This window comes from Parasteatoda tepidariorum, chromosome 1 (genome assembly GCF_982258835.1).
Source record: "Parasteatoda tepidariorum strain Cologne lab strain chromosome 1, Ptep-v5.0, whole genome shotgun sequence".
Classification (NCBI taxonomy): domain Eukaryota; kingdom Metazoa; phylum Arthropoda; class Arachnida; order Araneae; family Theridiidae; genus Parasteatoda; species Parasteatoda tepidariorum.
Genome location: NC_141755.1, coordinates 1,284,886 through 1,311,380, shown reverse-complemented (window position 1 = coordinate 1,311,380; position 26,495 = coordinate 1,284,886). Strand labels below are relative to the sequence as shown.

Sequence of the window (26,495 nt, the reverse complement as noted above, 5' to 3'; positions counted from 1 at the left end):
AATGTAGGCAAATCTAACAATAGCTCTTTCAAAACAAAAATATTTTTCTGCCTGTAATTGTAATCCAATTGTTCTTTTTCTATTTGGGGGGGGGAATCATTCGCTGGAAGAGTTGTAGTACACTCTCATCAAGATATTAATATTTCACCTGAATGAAATAAAACATTCCCTATTAATAATTTAACATGCCGTCATCATTATAACAAATACACATTTTGATATTTCTAAATTCATATTAAGTAATTGTATTTTTGAAACAAGAGGATAAATCGCAATCGATTAACGAATCAGTTACCTGCACTGTCACTTGTCATTTAAAAAGTTCCTTTAAATAATACCTTTAAAGGATCTGACACTAGCTAACGATAAATTGGCAGAGAATTCAGTGATTTAGAGGTGATTGAAAGGAAAATTTAGAAGGGTTTGATGTCCAGAAACTCCAGCCAGAACACATCGACAGAAAAAACAAAATTCAACTTAAAACTACAATTTTATTTATGTAGATTAAAAATCTTAACAGAAAATTAATAGAAATGAATTTTAATGAAACAGTAACACAGGAAATATTATATACCGCACGCGACAAATGAAAGAATATATATATTAAGAAATAATTAAGTAAAGATATAGAAAAATAATAAATAATTTATAAAAATTTGAGAGGAATTGTACACAAAAAAAGAAACAAAAATTATTGAAGAGAGCGAGAGTAAGCAAATGTAATAAATTTAACTGAAATAAACTTTAGTGTAGTAAAACGTCTTAATTTTGCTGAGTAGAAATTATAAATAGATAAAGCAATTTACATATTTCAGTTCAAAGCTAAAGTCAAAAGGCAATCAACAAATAAAGAAAAAGGTTATTTAAATTATTTTTAATTTTATTTGCACTATTTTTCGAAGCCTTTTAATTAATAAGTATTAAATTACTGGTCACTTTAAAGATATTTACCTAAACTGTGTAAAAGTTAAATGAAAAGAAACTATAAAAACTTAAAATTAAACTAATTTAAATTTCAGAACGATTAAATTTTCTAAGAAATTAAAATTTCGAACATGAATTATTGAGAAAAAATTTCAAAAGCAAGGTTTTTAATCAAAAATGCTAATTCTAATTAAAATAGTGTTAAAAAAAGTTATTTAAAATAGTCAAACTATACATTTGCATATACAAATACATTAGTATTTTGAATATATTTAAAAAAATAATAATATTTTTGCGGCAGGTATAATGATAAAAAAAAAGAAACCCACATACATAGCTAACTTCCTACGATTATACCTTCCTTGAAACGCATTCCCAAGTGGCCTTGTCCTTGCTCAAACCTCCGAGCGAGCAAAAAAAAAACAGAATGTGTATGAGAGTTTCCCTTCTGTTCCACTCAAAATTTGCTAATTGTTGACCAACGCCTGACAGATGTGAGGAAAGGTAAGCCTTCGAGGCAACTAACGAATACACTCACACAGATTTAAAATTGTTCTTATACTCAATGGAATTGTCAAAAAAAAAAAAAAAAAAAAAAAAAAAAACTTAATAGTTCAAATTAAGACAAAAATTTCTTTTATAAAATTTTTTTAAAAATTAAATACTCATTGTGATTAAATTATTCTTTCTGAAACTGAAATAATGACAAAATTCCGTAAGATTAAAATGGCACCCAGATATAATTTACATTACATTTACATTTAAAAGTAAATTTTAAGCGCATTTTTATGGAAATGAATACAATTTTTTCTCAAGACGATAAATGACACATTCATAAAAATAATAGTATATTAAATTGCTTCAAGAGTAAGCAAACCAGACACGCAATTTCGTTACTTCAATCCGTTTTGACAAGCAGCATTTTTTTCGCCACACAAAAAAAATTTACAAAAATAAAAAATATTTTTATTTGATCTATACTTTTTCTTCAAATTTTTCTATCTGTACTTTTAGGAGTCAAGTAATATTTTTTATAATTTGTTCAGATTTTAAATACAACAAATTACTTTCATATCAAAATAAAAGTACTTTTCGGTTAGCAAGGAGCAAAGAAATTCAACTTTTTATTTTTATTTTATTTAAATTTTTTTGTCAATTTTGATTTGTGCCAAAAAAAAAAATAATAATAATAATAAATAGTTAAACAAAAGTTGGCGGAGGTCTATATTTTTTGGAGACTTTTCGTTAACCGAAAAGTACCAAAATAAAATAGTATTTTTTACATTGACTTTACCTATCATTCAATTATTTGCAATCCTACAAGGTGAAGAAACTAATAGCGAGAAACACTTTCAACATTATATAAATATTTCATAAAATTTGAAAAAGAGAATCCAGATAGATTAACATACACTAAAATCCTTTTTTATTTTACTAAGCAACGTTTAACTGATTGTAATAGTACAATTTATGTGTTATAAATTTTGAAAAGTGTGAAGAAAAAAAATGAAAGTAATTTACACAGGGGTAGGGAGGAGCAGACATTAAACCGAAATCGGTTTTTGGTCTTATAAGAGTTTTATGGCTACTGCACGTTCGCTAAGAACGTGAGGGGGGAAAAAAATGAAACCAAGTCACGTATGTAACGACTAAGTAAGGAAGCACATTATTCGAATCGATAAAATGTAATACAGAACGTGCAGACACTTGTACTTTAAATGTTACACTGAGTTATATTCGGTTTAAAATCATTAGTAAGTCTAAAGCATAACTGAATTTTTGGAAAAATAGCATATCAAAAATGTGAACAAATGCAATATTTCAGGCAACATAAAAAAAACATTTTCATGGGTTAAACTATTATGGATTTTTTAGCTCTTAATTTGCCTAAAAATTTCTTAATTATGTATTTTTATGGTACATACGAATATTCATCATCACGAATATTATCTTAAAACAAAAGTCCACAGTCACGTTTGGTTGAAAGGATGTTACTTGTGGGAATTGTTTAGTCTAGACATGTTTTATCAAATAAATTTTCTAAACTTTGTCCTCAAAAATTGTCAGAGGTTTATTTTCTTTCAGCATAAAATATCAGTAGTGTCGCTTTTTCCATTATTTTCAAAAATTAATTTGAAAACAATTGATATAAAGGCACGTATATACTTTTGTTTGTAAGTACGACGCGGTCTTAGGACAACATAAATCAATAGCAATTCATTTCATTTTTCAATAACCACTTATTTTTTTAATCTTAAAAATTGCTATAAAGAATAACTTTGATTAATATATAAAAATTGCATAAGAATTTTCGAAAAAATAATTGCAAAAAGTTTTTTAAAAAAAATGGTTTTGATAGTCTAAATATGAAATATATTTGTAACGTGGGCAATCCAAAACTAGACTTTGATCATCATCAAATCTGCATTCTAATTCCTCCTTTGGCTATTTGGCAACAAACATATAAAGATAAAAAGACGCTACAAATTAATATTACTTCAACAGTTGAACTATATTAAGCCATGTAAACATTATCTTTATAAAATCAAGGATTCGAATAGATTTTTAAATTACGACATAATATTTATGTCAAGAAAATATAACATTCCTTATATATTAAGATAGATTAATGTTATATATTAAGATAGATTAAATAAATTTTATTTCATGCATAATGCACATGTGGTTATGATAAAACTGATTTGATAAGGAAGGATTTACGATGATACATACGCATGGTAACAAAACTAAATCGAGATAAACACTATTTCTGACTTCATAATTGAATCGTACCATGTTACCAAATAAGAAAAAATAAAGAAAAATTCTAATAGTTCTTCTATTTCTTCTATGAGACAAATACAAAACTAAACATTTAAAGAAATAAAAAAGACAATGTCATCCTTTGTCATTTTACAAAGGTCACAAAAGGGAAAAAAATTTCGAATTGTAAAAACCATTGTTGTCAAATCAAATGTAAATGAATTAAAATTAAAGTAGTAAAACAAAGAACTTTTTAGCGAACAACAGAAACATAATTTAAATTATTCAACTCAAGATGAAGTTATGGTTGATTTTGACTTATACAAGTTATCAAGAAATAGAAACACATTAAAAATGGTAATTTGGGTTAGGCATGCTAATTTCAAGCCCTTTCTTAGTTTCTTACTTAAAAACCTTCATAAGTAAGTACGGTTTTTTCAAAAATAGTACGTTGTAGACATAATTAACTTAGTAGAAAATGAACATATTAGTCCCCGTTTTAATTCAGTTGGGATTTAACTTCTGTCTTCTATGAGTTAAATTCTAAATGACAATAACTTTTCAAAAGGGGTTCTTCAGTTCATTCAAAAAGGTTACGCCAGTTTCTGTCGCTGTGAAGCTCGGTTCAACTTTCTTGCTAACACTCAACTCATAACTGAGTCTGGTTAACACAAAAATAAAAAAAAATAAAAATAAAAAAAGAGAGAGAGACAGAGAGAGAAAAGTATAAAGTCAGATTCTACTTCTCCCGTTTTCTATATTAAACCAGATAAATTTATCATAAATATTTTGAAACACTTTTTTTCTTCCTTTATTAAAATGAATTTCATTTTAATAAAAAACCAAATTTTTAACTGTAAGGGAATAAATATTTAAAAAAAAAGAATCTTCAAAGCTACCATACTACTTTTGATAAAGTTTGAAAATGTTCAAAAGTGACTTAAAGATTAAAAATTTAATATTTAAGTTTAATAAAATACATTTACATGAATACAATAAAAGCAAAATAATATTCCAAAATATTAATTAGTGACTGAATCTGCACAATTCTCCATAGATTCACATGAAAGATGTAGGAAGTAGAATCTCAACCTTGAGTGCCAGTCATTAAAAACGCGCTAATTCCCATCTCGTAATCCCAAGTTATCCTCGCATAATTTAATTTCATTTTGAACATTTCTTTTCAGAATTCAAAACTTCATGGCTTAATCTAGGTTTGCCTGAACTCACTTTTTATAGATTTTAAATTATTTATGAAAAGAGAATTTGCGATTAACAGAGCTTCTCCCGAGGTAAAGTGTCCGCTTAAGTAAATACGTAACAGTAAGGTATTAAAGGCTAATTAATAGAATAAAAGCATCTATGTTATAGATAAAATATTAATATGATTATTTATTATTCGTTATGTCTAAAAACTTCCGAAAACTTTCATTTACAGTTACCCCCCCCCCCACAGATAAATAACTAAAAAGAAACGACTGGAACAAACATAACAATTATCCAACTGACATTCAATTTATCAATAAACTATAAGGGAAGGTTAAACATAATAAAATGCTAAAGCCTAATCAAATATAGTTCCTACAAATGGGGGGGGGGGATAACAAATGCCCTAACTATGGGTAAAATCAAGGTCATTGTCGAAATAGTAAAGAGAGGTGGTCTAATTCAGATAAGTATCCACTCCCTCTTCTTAAAAGGAAACACACAGCAATCACTAAAAACCAAGATTAGAAGTGGAATGTGGATGAACAGGCAATGCCGCCTGGACACCTAACGTGCCCTGGGGGATCATATCATGCAACCCCGACATGAGAAAATATCCAGAAAGAGAGTAATCGTCTGATATAAATGGGCGTACATAATTTATATTCAATTCTTTACGGAGTCTATTGAAATGTGAAAAATTAGAAAATGACACATACACATTTTTAGTAGTTTCTCAGAAAAATGTAAAAAGCTGTATTTTAATAGTTCTTAAGAAAAAAAAAATTTTTTTTTTAGTCTGAGAATTGCAAATTTCAAAAATATAAATAATGTCCGCTTGTAAAGAAGTGCGTTCCAAAACAAATTATTGATGTGAAAAAGGAATTCGGAGTGATTCGGGCTTAGAATAAATAATGCATCAAGAAAAGATCAATACATTTTAATAGACATTAAAAAAATGTTTCGTTATTTTCACTTCAGTAATGAAAACATTTTATCATATAAAAATAATTTTCACTTAAAGCCAGTTTAAAAATAAATGGTAAGAGGATTTTGGTATTTTTCATGAAATTTTGAGTGAAACGTGACATTTTTAATAACGACACATGTTAATAAATTAAATGATTACGTTTAGTTACAAGATTGAAAATATTGTTTTCAAGATAGCAATAGCTAAATATTTTTTATCTTTAACCTCTAGAACAGGGATGGGCAAACTACGGCCCGCCGGAAGGTTTTATCCGGCCCGCGGATAGAATTTTAACTTGCCGATCCGTGGTGAATATAAACAAGATACATTATACATCCATTTTCTTGTCTACTATGTTTAAAGCTACTGATGACCTTTTTACGTTCCCTATTTTTGTTCTACAAAATATAAATTGATGGAAATAGTACATGATGGAATACGGACATCTTCAATATAAAATGTTGAAAGCAGAAGTTCTTTATAGAATAGCCGTAGATTGGCTCCAACGACCGTTTGTCTTTCTCGAGGAGCACACATATGGAAACAAATATAGGTGAATTGTACTTCACATGTGGTAGACCGCGAAATTTTAAGCTCGAAGGTGCGGATTTTTCTGCCGGCGCGAGTTGTAACATTATTTATTGCGTATGGAAAGATTGCACACATATCATGCAATTGTAAAACCCAGAAAATCAGGGCTATGTTTGCTTCATCTTACATATGTGAACAAGTGTTTTCAACTATAAACCTTATGAAAAATCCTTTCAGAAGTAGACTAACAGACAAGAATTTAGCCTCGTTTCTTAAAATAAGCACATCTCACTTCGAACCTCATTATACGAAACGTTTAAAAATGAAATCGCAATTTCATTAAATATTTAAATTAAAACTTGTATACGTTTTTTTTTTTTTTTTTTTTCCAGAAGTATCTACTCGGCCCACCAAACTTTTTTTCCTCGATATTTTGCCCTCGACCAAAAAAGTTTGCCCATCCCTGCTCTAGAGAAACAATGGCGCCAGCATCGCACTTTTAATACTGAGTTCAACATCGAGTATTTTATAATCTTTGTCATTCTTACTGTTGTCATATTTACAGCTAATTTTACAATAATTAGTTACAATTAAAATTTGCAGTTGATTTTATTATAATTAATTATGCTTTATTAATGAATAGGGCGCAAGCAAATAAATATTTTTTCGCTAAAAAAACCAATGTAGTGAAAATTGTATCAGTTTGTTCTCTTACTTTTAAATTAGAAAGTATCTGTCAAATGCTATAAAAGATATTTTTCCATAGAAAAGGAATTGCTTTCCAATTTCATAATGAAACACTAAATGCCAAATTTACCCTTCACTTGTAAAACACTATTCGCTCATATCAAATTTATAATGCAAAAGGTCTGATCCAAGAATCATACTCTTCATAGAAAAAATATATATTCTAATTTATTTTTTACTTATATAAAACGCTACAACACATTAAAATATTTTATCAACTTCATGATAGCATGAATTCCAGTTTTTAAAACAAAAACCGCTAACACAAAAATAATTTCGTTAATTTTGAGGTAAAAAAAAAAACATTCTTACACCATTAAATTATACCCCGCCAAACTTAAATTTTATTCTTTTGATTTTGCACTAAGGGTTGCTATTGTATATAGTAGTAATAAACGAACACCTTTAGAAACTTATTAGCGACGAAAAATAAGAAATATATGTTTTTTAAATTAAGCAAAATATAAAATTAAAAACAATAAATGGTGATAAACAGCTCGTAACAATTATTTATTGAAGATCCTTATAAATTTCAAATGCAACAAAAATTTTAATCTATACTCATTGTTTTCCTCAGGAATTTTTCTTTAAAATTAAAGAACCATTCTTCTTTATTGCGGGTAGCATCTGTAGTAGCTTCTAAAATACCGTATAGTAAATTTGACGCGTAGTATAGTTTCGGGTATATTTTTAAACTAGCAATAAATCACTGCGCAACAAATTAAAACGAAAAGCTGAAAAATAAAATAAATTAATAAGATATATAAATCAATAAATTTAATCAAATTTCTTTCATTTTTTGTTTTTTGTTCTTTTTTTTTTAAATTATAAAACTTAAATAATGTACTTCTTATCATTACAAAAATAAACAGGGCATCCCTAAAAAGATGGTAACCATAACATAATTAAGTGTTTAGAAAAAACAGTAATAATAAAAAGTTCTTAACCAATAAAAATGTTAAAAACTGATAGGTGAAAAAAATGCATAAAAACATCAGACACGACACACCAAGGAAAGTAAAAGCCACATTATTAAGCAAGAAAAAAAAAAAAAAAAATCAGATAAACATGGAAAAATTTTCTTCCTAAGGAAAAATAAAATAAATGAAAGCAAAAGATATACCTGCGCAATCATCCAAGTAAAAGCACTGAGTCACAACATGACGTCACTGACCTAGTCTTGTTAAATGTTACGTCAAAATTCGAACAATCACATAAAAGGCAATGTTTACTCGTTTTCTAAATATTTTGAATTCAGAATGATTGTAATGACACAACCTACTACAGAATTTTGGTTTTTTAAACTAATCATTTCGTTTTTAAAACTAATATCAAACTTCTAAATATGACGAATTGTATTTTTTTTTCTTTTTTACAATCGCCGAATGTTAACATTTTGATTTCAGATTACTAAACAACAACTAAAAGAATTACGAGGATAACTTGAGGCTAAAGAAACACGACATTTTGGGTCTTGAATATTGTTTTTAAATTTTTATTATGGGATACGCTTTTATCTTGAATTTCAGACTTAAAATATTTCAAACTGTACTTCATTCTATAAATATTTCGTGCTCTTCTCGTCTAAGAAATGATACATAAAAGGTAAAAGATACATATTATAAAAAAAAGAAAAACCCTTTTTCCCACTCCTAAGGAAGTCATAAAAACTTTTATTTTCTTTCTTAATAAATGAGTCATATTATCGGAATCGTCAAACGAGAGGGGAGAGTTTTTGGAGAATTTCTTTCTTTGCTCTTATGATGATTGAATAAAAGCTTATTCACTACAACCCTTGAAGGATCTTGAACTCTGCACTTGCCGCCATCATCAGCATGAATCAGGTTAACGCTCGATTCCAATTAAACTAATCACGATATTCTATGTTCAGTGAAAGAGGAGACCATCAGTGAAATTTAATAATTATCGTACTTATGATGTAATTTACTACTTTAAGAAAAATAAGAAACTAGTATCAAAATAAATGATTAGAGTGAGTTAAATTAAAAAGTTACTCGTAAAATTGAAGTCATAATTTTAGCACTCATTATAAAGATGCTTTAATTGTCTATTTTGTAATGTTTTAATATATTCTTTGAATTAGCAAATTCGTTCATAGTATTTTTATGCACAAATGCTTTTCTTTCAGTTATAATATAGAAATAGTAGAGCGTTTAAAAAAATTAAAATACAATTACTTTTTACAATCAATTACTTAACGTTAAACTGAAATATACTAGTATGATTGGAAATAATTGAAATTGAACATAAATTTTCATTAGTGGAGTAAACTATATAAACATTCTCACTATGTTTAACTGCCCCAATGTCCGAAATTGCGGTAATTTTTCTGTAAATACATAATTTTTTAAAAAATCCATTCCAAATTTTAAAGTAGTTTTTGCAACAAAAAAAAATAGATCCAAATATTTAATCCAACTACTGAGATTTCAGCGGAAAAAAATATTTGTTTTGGCTTAAAATAATTTCTGAATTATTAACAAGAAATTAGTTATATTTGAAATCTTAGAGAAGTAGGTGGCATAATTAGAAATTTTTACTGGTACAACGAAATTTGCGCCACTGATTAATTCTTATTTTGTTTATAAATTGAACATTTTGTACAACTTGGCAAATAAACATAACCACAACGATATAAAATAAAAAATCAAGTATGAAAAATCCAAAAATACTCCATGAAGCCTTAAAAATATATGTTCTGTAAACTGTTAAAATATCAGATAATAACTAAATCTATAACAAATCCCAACAGGTAAACACAAAAATATCCCAGCACTTAGATCACGTGAAGGTAACAAAGTATGTTAGATAAGGTTATCAGAACTGTCAAGCTAATGCAACAGCCATTAGTTCCAAAACAATCTACAAACAATAGTGCATATCTCAAATTGTATTTAACAATTAAAATTTATTACTTAAGTATCGTTTTCAAAATTTCGTTTTGATGATATTGCTTTTCATTACTGGTGAAATAACAAAAAAAGTACTTTCCTTTCTTAAAAAGTCTAAATAATCATTTTTTTTTTAAAGAATAAATTAGGAATTAAAAATAATGATTTGAAAGAAAAAACTTTAGCTTAGAACTTCTAAACAATGCTCAATTTATGCGTGAGTAAAACTAACCCTATGAGTTTAAAGAAGCCTAACTATAGTAATTCGAACCATTTCTCATTAACTAAGTTCTAAGTATACCTTCCTGTAAGTCAATAATGTTTAAAAATTTATTTTACATTCATGACAAGAATAGACTTCCTTAATTTAAGTTTACTTCTAAAATATAAAAAATCTCCATAGATATATTATTCATATCATGCAATATTTTATATTTTAGCTAAAATTAGTGGAGAATACAATTTATGTTTCAAGCCTAACTAAGAGAACTCATGAAAAAAGCTAAGGCTAGTGATATTTTAAATGCCTCTAATATCCAAACACTTATTGAAGTGATAACTATTTAAAAATAGATAAAAATGAGCCACTTTTTTAATAATATTGCCTAAAATTCGGCAAGATCAAAAGTTCGAAATTTCCGAGTGAATTATTAAAATTTTGTTAGAATAATTTTTTCTATCTATAGTTTTTAGATAAAACTCCGAATATCTCAAAAAACACTATAACATTCGAGTTATAAGCTAACTATTCCAAACTTCATATAACGTTTAGAACTAATTTCAAATAACATTTTCCAAAAAGATTGATATTATTCTAACCAATATTGCAGAAATCTAAGCAGATGTTTTTGCAAGATAACGGTTTCGAAGAAAAGATAATTGACATCAAAGTATATTTTATAAACAAAAATAAATCCAGAAAATTTAATTTTCTAAACTCTATTTTTAATTCATTTTTTAATGTAAAATAAGTCTTTCAATTGATATTTAAATAAAATTCTAAAATGGTTGGTTTTTATCTTTAATAATGCTTTAAGATAAAATAACTTAATGATTAAAAAACAATAATTAACAAAACAAATATTCCACCGCCGATAATCCCACATTAAATCGTTATGCAATCAACTCAAAATAAAATTTATGATTTCAAAACATGTTTTAACAGTCTGCATTTATAAAACTTAACTTTCTACAGTCAGATCTTGAAAAAAGACTGCTTTACGGAGAAAATGTGTAACGTAAACATTCTTCCTAAATTCATTCAGTAAAATGTCATTTAGAACCTTTTTTTCACTCTAAGCTCTTCAATTACCAATAACACGAATCATTTGATGGTAAATTAACATAATTCACTAATAAATTAAAACTGTAATAAAAATTTAAATTAACATTATTGAATAAGATAAATATTTTAATGATTTAATGTATGATAAGGCAATAGTATAAATATATTAAAAACAATAAATGGAAATAAAACATAATAAATTACCTTTAAATTTATACAAACTAGATTCATATTGAATCAAACTAGGATCTTGTTCCCCATTAGTTCCATTAGTATGATTTTCCATTATCAGCTCCATGGAGCTAATAATGTCAACAAAACGATTCCAAAACAAACACTTTCACGATACAACAAATCAGCTGGAAAGATCGTCTGCTTCGCTACTTATTGATGGGAAGAATCGCTCCCTGTTTACGTGTACACATACAGGTGGTTACGATCTAAAGAAAGTTTTGGCGTGGACACCAGAAATCAAAAGTGAAATAAAAAACAATCCTAAACATGAAGTAGGCGAGAGCCTTGGAGGTTGGATCACACACACTTAAAAAATCAATGTTGTTGACACCCTTTTTTGGTTAGCCGGCATCCAAAGGCCCACGCAAAGTTAGGCCTAATCTTGCATATTTTGGGGAAATAATAAACATTTAACTATTCTAAAATCTTAAAATAACTTTTTTCTTCACATTTTGACGGTCTGTCACCAGGTGACCACAAACTCTGATTCATACACTTGACCGGATGATGCGTACGGCGCCGTGTCTGCACAGCTGATTGCTTTTCTCGGACGGTTACAAAACTCCTCCGATGGAAAAGTTTTTCCGCTATAGGTTTTTGAGAAGAATTGGAGATTAGTGACACCCACTAGTTACCGTAACGCCATCTGGAGAGCTCACGGGAGTTTTTCCGCCAATCAAAGATAATCACATTTACAGCTTCTGTGAGAGAAAGAATGAGATTTTCGAGTTTTTAGCCCCAGAGATATTGTTTTTCGAATTTAAATTATTAGCATTACTTACGGAAAAAGCAATGTTCTTGCAAATCACTTCAATTTTTCGTTTTGTACTTCATTACAGTATTTATCAAATTTTTTTAAAATTTTTTAACAATGCACTTATAATTAAAAATATAAATGCAACAATATTTAAACAATAAGATAAATAATGCTTCAAATATAAATATTTTTTATCAAATCAAAAATATTTACTCAGATAAATATTATTTAGAATTATTTTTTTTTCGGGAATTTTTTAAAAGATTTGTCGTAAAGGTTTGCGAAAACAGTAAAAGAAAAAAAGTTTTTATGAAATGACTTATTAAATATTTTTCAATGAATTTGAATTAAATCGCAAATTTCAGGTAAAATGCTTTGTTGTTTGCGAAGATACGTACGAAAACTATTTAAAAAATATGAAATCAAGAGTCAAAGAAAGATTCCCTTAAAATTCGAGAACACTATTTTGGTTTTGAAAATACTTTCAGTTCCGCGGAAGGGTTAATTTCATAGCATTGATTTTTGAAATCTTATTTATATTTCAATCGAATTAATAATCTATTCAATACTTCGGCTGTCATTATGAAATGAAAGTAAAACGCCAACAAAAAGGAAATTTAATATATATATATATATATATATATATATATATATATATATATATATATATATATATATATATATATATATATATATATATATATATATATATATATATATATATATATATATTATCTTCCTAACAACATACTGAATATATTATGAAAAGGACTTGCATTTATGAAAAATTCTATTAATATTTTTCATCGCGTTTTTCAAATTAAAATAACTAAATTCATTAATAAAGAAATGTTTCCCTGGTTTTTAATGTTTCCTTTGACTCTCATTTCAACATTGACCATAATTTGGCTTTATTGATTATTCATTTTCGCTTATGTCTATCCTAAAAAACAACTATAAAACTTAATTCGATGAATTCAACTGTCAATTATAAAACCTAATTTCATTTCTCGTATTTCATATTTTCTAGTCTTTTATGGGTTAATATTCTCACAATTGCTCTTGTATGCTTTATCATTTATAAATTCAGAGTTTCGCCTTAAAAAAGGTAAATCATTGAGGGTTCCATAGCTGAAAAAATTTGGAACCTCTGGTACAATGATACAGAGTTTCAGGCAAACAGTTCTAGGAACAGCAGAATACTCTCTATCATTTAACTGATTTGAATTTAGTCATAATCGAATTTTTTCCCACAAATGCATCATTAATAGAATAAAAAGAGAGCGATTGCACTCTAATCCATATCATACATGACTTCTGAATAAAATTCAAAACTTAGGGATGAGCAAAGAAGCTTTGTAAGTTGACTGTTTCAAAGAGAGAAGGGGAGGAAGAGTCAACGATTCAAATGAGAGTCAAATTTCAGATATTTCGATATATATTTAAATGAGTTAAATTTAGTTAAGTAAAAAAAAAGTTAAGCATTTAAACTTTGTTAGCTGGTTGCTTACAACGGTTTCAAAAATAAAATCAATTATTCAGTTCAGTTATAACTCAATAATAAATTTTGCAGCGAAATTTCAGCCACCATTTATTTCTTCCGAGAATAATGAAAAATCCGAAATTGTTTTAATTAAAAAAGTGCCTCCAGAATATTTTAAACTTTTATTAATTAAAATTAAAAGGTTAAAATAACGAAGCGTTGCTATCCTAATAAATTAAAGATATTTTAAATTTTTACCATCTTTATCAAAGAAAACTCAATGCATCAAAACCATACTTTTTGAAATGGTATTTTTTTCATGGAATTCGTAAACAAAGCAGTTGGTATGCAGAGGAATATTGTTAAGCATAAACAGGTCGTGATAATTTGATAAGCGTGTTGGGGGGGGGGGGGTTTAAATCACCACCGTTTCCGCGTATACTAATGGATACTTATGTGTATTGTGCTGTTATCGAATAGAAATTCCAGATAGATTGTAAGCACCTATCTGTAAACATTACTAAGAAAAGGTTTGTTAAAAAAAAAAAGAATGACTTTTCCCAAGCCCTTAAAATACATCAACTTTCGATCAAACTATTACTTTTGGTTTTGTAGCATCTCTACCAACATCTCCAAAAAATAAACTTCAAAAAAGTTTTTTGAGAACAAACAAATTTTGTAGACGGATGAATCTCATAAAATATCTTGGAAGAGATAATCAAGAAATCTTAATCAAAACAAAGGTTTCTCTGTTTTAGATGAAAGTCGGGCGCCATTTTGAGAGTTTCTTATCTTAGAATTTCAATAAACAGGAGATTTCTAAAACTCATCAACACAAGTTTTGTTTCCTTATATGACTTTTGGCAAAGAAACTAAATGTTTTCTAGAGTTTTTCTCAACACTATTCTTTATGTTCTATTCAAAAGGTAAATAAACGAAAAAGTATCAAGTCATTTTCGAAATTTATTTATCTTATTTTTCCCTATATTTTGACTGACTGACGCTGATAGTTTATTTATTTTAATTATAACCAGAAAGTCCGAAAAAATAAAAGTTTCAAAACGAACGATAAAGAAAAAATTGTCCTTTCATACTATCGGCCCAAGCAACGAATGATCCTGAAATGATGAATGCTAATTAAAATGATACACACCCTTTGACTCTTATTGGTTGATATTAGACTTTAATATCGCCCTATATCGTTGAGAACAATCGATATCTAGCGACATTTCTCCATTTCAATTCATTTTACACTATTTTAACATTCATCCATATTTTGCTGCCCAAATGAAATGTTTCAAACACTATCGCATTCGATAAACTTTGCTATAGATAATACTCATAATATATTATATTTATCGTTGTGGATAATGATCGCAACATTATAGTAGTCAACAATTATCGAATGGTCGGTATTTATCGTATGTCATGGTATTCACGATATGGCACTTGAATACATTCATATAAATATCGTTGTCGATATTGTTGAATCTACTAAAAGATATTTCGTGATATATCAAGATATCATCAGTCAGCTCTAATTCTCATAAATCTGACCACTATGTTTGGCAAGTCATTGTATTCTCGTTATTTTTTAGTGTCTAAAAAATAGTGATGCTTGCAAAAGTGAAAAACGATGATATTTGTTATATGAAATATTTACCCCGACCTGCCCCAATTTAGGGCATACGGGTAAATGTTTATTAAAACCAAGAAAAACCGAAAAGTACATAAAATACAAAAAGTAACATTACAGAGTAACATTATGTAAACATTACAGAGTCTGATGGCAACAGCAGTAAAATAATTAAAATGCTCCGAGAGTCCCGCCTTATAGTGCCGAAGCCGACGGGGCTTCCCTTATAGTGAGCCAAAGACACAAATGAAAAATTTTACAACACATCGCAGTGATGTATTCAAGAACAGTAAAACATGAAGTGAACCATTAAAAAAAAAAAAAAAAACGTGTACCTGAAGTGAACATAAGAAAACATTAAAAGGTCACAGGTAAACGGGGGTCCTAAGTTAATATAGGTCAAAGAACCAATACAGTCGATGACAAATTGACAACAGGTAAGACAGAAGAACAAGGCGTAATGAGCCAAGAAATTCTCACATGTAAAACAAAAGGAGGTGAAGATGTAAAGTGGTAAAACCTTGGCCAAGGGTAAAACAAACAATTATCAAATACAATTAAAAGGCGACGCTAAAATTTGCAAAGCAAGGATAGGCAATGTAAATAAGCCAATTAAAAAGCACAATGTAGTGAATAAATAGATTAAAACAGAATTAAAAAGCGAATGAGATAGGTAAAACAACAAAACGTTGTCAAAATAACGGGAAGCGAACAGGCGGGCAGCCCAACAACCGGGACTGAGTTTAGTTCGTGTAGAGCGGATCCAAAATGTCATCAGGGGCGAGTGCGTCCTCCAGGGTGCGTTTAATGATGTTTTTAATAATTTGCCTCTGTTTATTACTCCTGCACCAAGATCTTATGTCGCCTCTTCTGTCAAAACTATTTCCCCTAATGGTTGCAAATTTTTGACAGTCAAGCATCAGATGTTTAATAGTCTGATAGTGACCGCAATATTTGCACGCAGAGGATTTTTGAAACATCCTAGCTTGGTGATCGCCAAATACACCATGGGAAGTTAAGAACTGATTAAAGTAAAAATCGCTGGATAAAAAACATTCGTTAACTGTAGGTATCAAATAGTGTGTGTGTCTCCCGTTTGCAGAGCATATTTGTTATGTGAAACACTAATACGTCTTGTAATATAACTGATGGAATTTTTTTTCGCGTTGGCAATAAAAAACTTAAATATGAAGACATTGAGCAGTCATAAGTAGGAATGTACCGGGTACTCGGCCACATTTTCTTTCATTACCCGGACCTGGCAAAAAAAATGTACAGAATACCCGGACCCGGTTTTTAGTCTCAAGACTAACTGTAACTGTAACTGCAGAGACAACGTTTAGAAAATGACATTCATTGACGTCCGCATAATCGTCAGAAGGATTTTAAATTCAAGCATCGTAATAACATATTTAAAATAACTTTTTTCTTGAAAATATTTTCTGGAAAAAAAAATAATAATAACTCTTGAGAAAATTGTTGGTAAACATAGTAGTTGAACGATGGAATAGTCGCGAATAAAGCCACGCCAATAGATGATTATTCAAATTCGAAATTCGTGAGTCGAAATATCGCATTAAAAAATCGGAATTTAATAAACTGTGTTGAAACGGGAAAATAATCAAAAAATAACTCAGAAAAAGAACAATTCATAAGCGAGATGGTTTAACGGCGGAATCGTCGCGTATTGAGTATATCAAAATATTATTACTTAAGTTTGAAATTTACGTGTCGTAATAACATTGTATTGAAAATATCAGAATTCGGATGACTAAATGCCGTCCTATCGAAAAATAGCTAAAATGACTGCCGAGAAACGGATCAGAAAACGACGGCAATGAACGACGGAACAGTGACGAATCATGCGCATCAAAAATTGATTATTCAAATTCGAACTTCAAGTATCGCAATATTATCCTAATAAAAATACTGAATTCGAAAAATAATATGGAGATCGCCGAAGAAAAAAACGAAAAATAACTATCGAAGGAAAAGGATGTAGAGAAATGAAGGAATCGTCGTTGTTTATCGAGAGCGTCAAAAAGTGATAACTTTAATGCGAAATTCCGTATCGTAATAGCATAGTATTAAAAATATCGGAATTTGAAAAAATCACATGAAAAAGAGAAACAATCGAAATTTCAGACTATGAGGTGTTACTAGCAATTTTTGCTACTGCTTTTTTCCGTAATTAGCATTTTTTCTTTTTTTTAACTAACAATTTACTACTTTCTAGTCGACGACGAAATCACGACTTGCGGGTAACACTCATGTATGTTCGACACAAAAATATTCGGACTTACAGTAATCTTAAGGGAAGTTATATCGCGGGAGAAGATTTTCATTAGAAATTTCGTTTCGTCAGCATTGATGTGTAAAATTTTAACGTTTAAAGAAAATGAGTTCAGGTATACCTAGAGTAGGGGAGAGTGGGGTCAAGTGTCACATTTTTTACTTAACTATTTTTAACTAACAAAAAATCCAATATATTATTAGTATTAATTGACAGACGAGTAAAGTAGACTATCCTCTACTAGGAAAAAAATACCTTATTTTAAATGTTATTATATTAGTTATTAACAATTTTTGACAGTCGTGCACTTGTTACAATTGTCCCCACTTAAGGGGTCAATTGTAACAGTTCATAAATTCAACTAAAACATAGTTAATTACACATGTTATCATAGTTGTGATATATTTTTCTATTGATCAAAATAGTAGTGATATATCAGGAGTAAAAATAATAATGAGCAGAGACTTAAAGGGTTAAACTTTAAACTTAAAGGGGTTAAAAACTTTAATTTATGCTGTGAAAGGTGACAAATAAAGGAATGCTCCAATATTAGTTAGAGCTAGTTAGACCGAACGCTCCGTTCTTGAACTAAAAGTTCAAGTTTCGCGCCGACGTGACGTCACAGGAGAAAATCGGAGGTTTGGCGAGACAAGAGTTTCTTCAAAGGAGTAAACCAGCCCTTCTATTCTCGCTTTAGCCCTGGTTGTACCCAATTGCCGTATGACAGATAAATATTTAATGATAATTGTAAATCAAGTAAAAGTAGGAACAGTGGAATTCGAGCTAAATGGAATAATGCAAAAAGCCTTCTTAGAATAAAATCCAAATACTATTTGTATGACTATATGGTTTACATACGTTTTGAACGAAATGTGACTTTTTTTTATGATGTTATAAGTTAACGTGTTGCTCTACTAAAGAAATCTTTTCAGTGAATGTTGTCTTCGTTTCCTTGGTAACAGTATCGCAACATAACCAACGCAGATACACAATTTATAGCTCTCATTATCGATTTTTTTCGATAGAAGTATACGATCCTACAAATATCACTCGAAATAGCTACCGAATTTTTTTTTTTTTTTAAATAATAATTTTATTCCTTAACCCTATAATGCATAAATCTCCTTTTTTGATCAAAACTTTTCTCGAAAAATTATTTATATATACTTATTACTGTTGCGATAGAAGATATTTTTGCTACTATAACAGAACTCAAAGTGTAAAAAACGACGTTTTACTCTAAAAATCGACATCAATGAAGATGAACCACTCCACCATAATTATTTATTCCTCCTTCTATAAAAATGGAAATGTTTCGATCACAAGACGCTTTATTATTTAGAATACTGAAATTGGTAAATCTAAGGTAATCGTCAAAACAGAACATTTTGTAAAAATCTAAGTTATTTTTAATGTTTGCGTGGAAGAGGGATTTATAAAGCAATCAACTTCAAAGAGAATGAAAAGCTATTATCGATTGAGACTAGAAGATCAATTAAGAAATTATGAAATAAATGCTTCCCAGACATTAAAGAAAAAAAAGATAACATTTAATTTGAAAGACCTTTCTGTTTCTCATTGAAGACATTGACAATAATTTAAAACTCAAATTAAATAATTTACTAGTTTATCTGAAGTGTTCTGATGCTGTCAGAAATTTAATCAGAAATAATATTTTGATCTACATAAATATTCAACACAAACATTGATACCATCCTATTCAAACTGATTTTCATCCTTCGCAAATTTTAGTTAAAATATTTCTTCTTTTTTTTTGCAATTTTTTTATAAAAATTTTATAATGGAGAGAAAAATTTTTTAACATAATTTTCCGAATTGTCAAATTTCAGAAGCTCTGCAACAGCTAAGATAAAGTGCAACAAGCAGCACAAACGAATATTTTAGCTTTAACTGCATTTTCTAACATTTTTTTCAATCTTAGAGACAATGTAGTTATAAATGATTAGTTTTTAAAAGATTATAGACAATCAAATTTTGAACAATGTAACGTAGTATTTTATTTCGAATTCAAAACTTAATTTTTATTTGTAGATTATAAACTTTTAAAACTTAAAAAGATTTTAAAAGATTTCACACAAAAAAGAAGAAATATCTATTGAAACCGAATTCGGTTATCTATCGGTTAGAACAAAATAAAAATAGGATGAATAGTTTCTAGGTGAGGTAGATACTCAGTGATGTTATTTTAATAAAACAATCTGACATAAATGTCGGCAAATAAACGCTATAATAAGAATATGACAAAACTAATAATTTCTTTTAAAAATTTAATTAATATGAGTCTACTAAAAACAATGTCCTCGATGGACTTTGAAACACTACTTTGTTTTAATATTGAGATAACTAACTTGAGTGATACGTATCTGATATTGAATATTATTTCGGTGACTCATCTTCTATTTGCTTTGTTTTAACAATACAACAGACAATCAGAAACAAGATATTTAAAAGAATGGTGAAAAGGAAAACATTAGATAATCATTATTTTAAATCGAATGAATGCATTTAGTTTTCGCGAACGATGTACAAAAGTCGTAGTTTATATTTTTTAGCTACTATGAAAATAATAATTTTATAAAAATAATTTTTTGTAAAAAAATCACTTTCGACTATACAAACTTGGTATGCCAATTAGAATATAAAAATACTTTTAATACAAAAAATATATTTTTTACTAAAAATGATAGTCTTAAAATTGGTTTTGAATTAAATTTTATTAACTTCTTTTCATTGGGCGCAATTTTCTTCTTGGGGCGCAATTTTTTTAAAAAGTGCTAGAGGAAAAAATAAATCATCGGCCACTGAGCACTTGAATCAAAACGAAACTTGGAATGAAACCGAAAATGAAGCATGTTTAGAACGGTTAAATTTTATTGAGTGGTGGCGCCATCTAACAATTTAATTGTAATTTAAATAAATGACTAAAGTTGAATGTTTTAATTATATTTTGAAAATCTTTTCTAAAAGAAAATTAGAAAGAATCTTAGATTTGAATTGAGATTATGTGTTTGAGAGGGAAAAATATAGTGTAAGGGAAATCTTCACGGACCTGAAATATAATTAAAAATCATTTTTTTTAGAAAAACAACCATAAAAAATAAAGAAAAAAAAAAAACAGAATAAAAAATTTTTTTTCAATAAATTTTAACTCAATTAACATAAATAAGCACTTGATTGTATTATTAAAATCAATAAAAATTAAAAAATAAGTAAAATTTTTTATAAGTTCAGACGCATTTAATATTTTATTGGAATATCATAAATTCAAATACACTTTTTTCCGACACCAAAACGTTTAATAATTCGATAGAAAATAAATAAAAGGTATAATGAATTTGGTAATTGTTTCATACGAATATATTATAATTTATACTTTACAACTATATAATTACATTATAAAACTATTATATTATAATATTATTACATTATAATACTATTATACTATATTGTCAAGTTTATTATATTTATAATAATTATATATAACGTCGTTTTTTTGAAAGAAACAAATATCTAGTAAGCAGAAAATGCTTTTCGCCGCTCGCTTAAGAAAATTTTTTTGCTATAAAAAATTTTTTTTTTAAATTATTGCATTTTTGCTTTGTAAATTATAAAAATGTACTGCAATAAAATGAGCAGTATGCTTTAAAAAAAATATTACAATACCGGTTATTAAATTTTTTTTTAAATAAAATTTAAAAAAATTATAATATGCATAGATCATTCATGTGAAAAAAGTGGTGTAATGTATTCTATAAGTGTGAAATAATTAACACTTGCTGTTCAGGAGGTTCAATTAGCTCTTATATGCAATGGTTCAATCACCTCTTTATTATGTTTTTTTAATTACTGAATTAAGAAGAAAGTATTTCTAGATAATATTTAGCAATTTATGGTTCAACCTCAATAAAACAATTATTCATTTAACCAATTTATGATGCAATTAGAAACTTTGCACCAAGTATTGGTGAAACATTTACCGAGCTTTTTCACAGATTAGTCATTCTGCCTTCGACAAAAATTTCTGCGTATGTTAGCCGCATTTTTAGTCGTGTCTTCTGAGGGTTTTTCAGCATTCAAAATATATCTCCAATGTTTATTTTGAAATTCGATTGTTAGGTGAGGATCTCGAAAAGTAACAAATGTGCAGCCATGCTTATCACCTATAGGGATGATAACTTATCTTACTAGTTGTGAATGTGATGGAATCATTTCGAAAGGTTCAGTAGATGAATGTTCCAGTCTATCTAGGATTTAAAAATATCGATAGAAATAAAGCAGAATGTTTATTTGCATGTGTGTTTGTGCCTAATACAAATCCGCAAATCTGAACCAAACCTACTTTAATGCGATCACCGGTTTGCGCGACCAAAGAAAGAGTTTCTCCATAGAATTGGATAACTGCTTAATAATAAAAATTTACCTACTTGCTGCTCCAACCAATCAAAAAATAGTTTTAACGCATTTTTTTAATGAAATATGGATCGTTAGTTTCGTGGGTTAACGCAAGTTAAACTAACCTGTTAACGTATGACGTATAATTTTGCGAAGTAGGGCGATGACGTCACCGAATCTGTATTTAAGAGGTACACGAAACCTCTTATTTTCGGTTTTAAAGCATGTGTTTATAAACTTAAATAACGCTATCTCAACAAGAAAATCACAGGTTACTTTATGTATCTTTCTTTTGACGAGTAACTCATTTTATGAGTATGAACCGGGAATAACAACAAATAATAATAAAGAAAAATAATTTTTAAAAAAAATAATAATAAAAATGAAATAAAAAGGTTTTGTATTTAAGCGCCATGAATGGGTAGTATGCTGATAATAGGATACTTATCCGTTTCGGAGCGTGGTAAAAACTACAGTACAGGGACCTATATTGATATAAAAGGTTCTTATTATCACAGCACTTATATCAGTGGTGTTTAATACCACGTTTAATTAAATTTCACTGACGTCCATAATAGTTCATAGAATTTCGTGCGGCCCTCGATGTAAGTACCCATATTAGTTCGTCCACCAAAAGAATGTTTATAAAAATATGAGTGTCACTGCTAATTAATTTCAAGAATTAATTCATTTTAGTTATAGGCAAAAGTTGAAATAAAAAGAAGAAATTATGAGTTAAAAAGCAAAATGAATGGAGAAAAGGTCATTCATAAAAACCCTAAAAACTACCAGCTGTTATGGATGCCAACACTATTTAATTCATTTTGGTAATAAGTACTATTTTTATTATACAGTCAATTCGCTATAACTCGAAGTACGATAACTCGAATATTACTATAACTCGATTTTTTTATGAGGTCCCGACCCTTTTATCTTCAATTTCATGTTAATTATTCTCGATTACTCGAATTTTACTCCCTTTAACTCGATTTTTTTGGGATCTTTTAAAGCAAGGAAAAAAAATCTAGGAGCTGATATCTTGCCCCTTCCTTTGCAACACACACACAATGTCTTTCGCACTCTTCATGGAGAAGCTAAAGCTGTCCCTCTTGAAGTATGTGAACAGTGGTTAAATGAAACGTTACCAAATTTACCTCAAGGATACAGTTAAAATGATGTTTTCAATATTGATGAAATGGGTTTAATTTATAAATGTCTTCCAAATAAGACTATGATGTTTAAGGATGAAAACTGCTCAGGGGGTAAAATGAGCAAGGAAAGTTTGACTGTCCTAGTTGGAGGAAATGCGTCTAGGACAGAGAAATTGCCCTTACTTGGGTATTTCCAGTAATCAGAAAATACCGAAATCCCCGATGTTTCAAGAATGTAAAAACATATCCTTTGGATTACAAGTCTAACAAAAGTTTTGGATGACATCAGTTTTATTTGAAGACTATGTAAGAAAATTGGATCAGAAATTCTTCTCTAAAAAAAAGTGATACTCTTTATGGATAAATGCACAGCGCATTGTGATCTACTTAATGTGAAAGCAGTAATCTTGCAGTTTCTCCCGCCAAACACAACAGCAAAGTTGCAGCCGATGGACCAGGGTATCATAAAGTGCTTCAAGCAGTCTTATCGAAATGGCTTGTCAGAAAAATGATCTTAAATATTGTAAGCAATTAGAAGATTTGCAATTAATAAGCATTAATTAAATAATCTGACAATATTTTGAAAGTCCAAAAACCGAAACTAACGGTAAGTCGAACTTCCGATATGTCGAAGTTTTTCGTCAGTCCCATCAGATTCGAGTTATCGCGAATTCACTGTATTAACCTTTTCGGGAAGGGCGAGTCATAAATGGAATCAGAATCAGGATAGTAAAAAATAAAAAGCGGTAGCTTGAGTTTGGGCATAGTTAATATGACAGACTTAGTTTTGCTTTCCCTTTAAATCTAACACATCCAATCGTAGTATTTTAAAAGTGCAATTTTTAATTCGAACTAAACAGGGGTGAATTAAATAAAGCATTACTACCCTGCCCACAAATAAACTGCTATAAAAATAGTTTGGCTATCAGTTTTATTTATTTTTTTTACCCTGATTCTCGACCCCCTGAGAATACTAATATGACTCGAAGAGGTTAATTGGCGTTTTTTAATACGTACTAAATATATTAATATTTGGACAAAGATTAAGATTTTACGGTTTAACGAAAGGGATAATAAGTACCTGGAAAAAATTTTTGATTGATCTCAAATTATAACATTACGCCAAATGATATTGAATAGAGTCCATCTTTATTTTGATGGGACTGATTTTTAGAAATGGGTTTTGCTTAAATCTCATAATGTAAAAACAATAAATAAAGAATAATAAATAAAAAAAAATTGGATATGTTTTAGCTTGTGTCGGTAAATGTATTTCAGTTTTTGTGCATGATTTCGTAGTGCTGATCAATGCCGATGTATTGATTATTTACAACCAGAGTACGAAGAAAGACTTGTTATGATAGACAAAATTTTATTTCAATTTGTGCTTTTATCAATTTTGATGACCGTCATTGATATTATTTAAAAACAGTTAGAACTGCTGAACTATAAATGTTATACAAGAAAATGTTGTCTTTACGAGTGATTTTCTCTCACAAAATTATTTTAATTTGTTAAATGAGTTGTAAATGTATTTATTGACCCCAATGTTCTTATTAAATATCCAAATAAAAATACCAGAATAATCGAATTTTATTCAGCATTTATACAATTATATGAAATGCATCATCATTTTTTAATACCTTAAAATTTTTTCTGGTGGTTCGTTAAAAGTAGAAATTTTTTATGTAAATGGAAAATAGCTAGCTCTTTAAATCAAAATATCTTTAGTTTATTATAACTGTAAAATTTTCGTCAAGGTGAAGAGAATAGAAATTATGATTAATCGCAACTCTTGCCGTTATCTGTAGCAAAAAAAAAATTATGTAAAATAAATAGGTAAGCCATCCATATCCCATCGCTATTTTCAATATATATTTAAGCTTCTGAATCACAAAACTGCTATTCTTTGCAAGAAAAACTCTAGTAGAAGTTTTGAATAATATTACACAGAAACTCAAAATTAGAGAAAATGTAGGGCATAATAGTAATGTGTTGATTTTGTAAATAAATCGCAAAGACTGTCTCGCAGTTTTACCCCTTCTTTACAAAAAAAAATACCCCTTCTTTCCTAAAAATCGAACCTCTTCTTTAAAAAAAAAATCGAAAATTTAATACCAGCTGACGCGATAAAGAGCACTATTTTCCGCTTCAGAGAATGAACAACATAAAATACAAACAAAAGTTCCTATAATCCTCCAATGTTCTAAGACAGTGTTTCCCAATGTGTGGTACGCGTACCCCCAGGGGTACGGGAACAGTTTAGCGAGGGTACGCGTCCTTATGCTAAATATCTTGCAATAAACGAAAATTTCAAACAAACCTATTTAAAAACAAAGCTAGCCATGAAAATTTATGATTACGTATTTTTCTATTTGCTATTTTATGCGGAGTTTGCAGTTAATAATTAGTGGTGTCAACAGCCAGTTGTGATTTTTAACTTTTGTGCAATTTTTTTTTATAGTAAAAAATACACTCATTTTTTTTATTAGTGGTACACAGCATTACGAAAAATTTAGAAAGGGTACACAAAAGTCATAAGTTTGGGAAACACTGTTCTAAGAAATGTGAGTGGACGATGAATTGTGTTAGGGATGATGATACATGACAAGACGAGTCTATCAATGATATTTTAATCATCACGTGAGGCATAATTAAATCTCGACCGGTTCACTTTCGAATCCCTGCAGATACAGAATCATCAGTAAAACAACATCGAAATATCCTAACAGAAGACGGATTTAACCCTTCACGAAAGGCAATCACTCTTTCCTTCTATCAGTTTTAAATTAATTGCCAATTTAGTAACTGTGGATTCAAATAATTTGTCTTTTTCTCCAGAGACGGCAAGAAATAATGCTTGCCCACGATATCTCGTGTGCTATTCCCACGAATATGAGAGAGTGACATCATGAGTGAGTTCACATCGCAGAATGATTCATTAGATTAACAACGATTCAACTTATTATGTGTTGTAATGAGTAATGAGATGTCCAGTTAATCAGGTCATTGAAGTTTCGGCCAACGATAAATTAATAAAATGACTCGAAATTTAAATGAAGAAAAAAAGTTTGATATTTAATTAATTTTCATTGTACTTGTGCCGAATTTAAAACTGATTTTTTTTTTCTCTCCTTTGTTTTCTTACCTTTTGAAAAATCCGAGAATGCATTATTTTGTTCCTCAACTT

General features: G+C 28.7%; 1 protein-coding gene across 6 annotated transcripts in view; it reads right to left on the bottom strand.

Annotated features, from left to right (window-relative positions):
* The window catches only part of shot (dystonin-like protein short stop), a 245,124-nt gene that overhangs the window by 157,353 nt on the left and 61,276 nt on the right, over positions 1-26,495 (bottom strand). For 3 of the 6 annotated variants that reach the window (XM_016051218.5, XM_071180283.2, XM_071180284.2), the window contains exon 1: positions 11,543-12,199. The exons of the other annotated variants lie outside the window; for them this stretch is intronic. In XM_016051218.5, coding sequence (XP_015906704.3) covers positions 11,543-11,636 — 94 coding nt within the window. In that variant the 5' untranslated portion in view covers positions 11,637-12,199. Of the gene's footprint in view, positions 1-11,542; positions 12,200-26,495 lie in introns of those variants that run through there. 6 annotated transcript variants of the gene reach the window in all.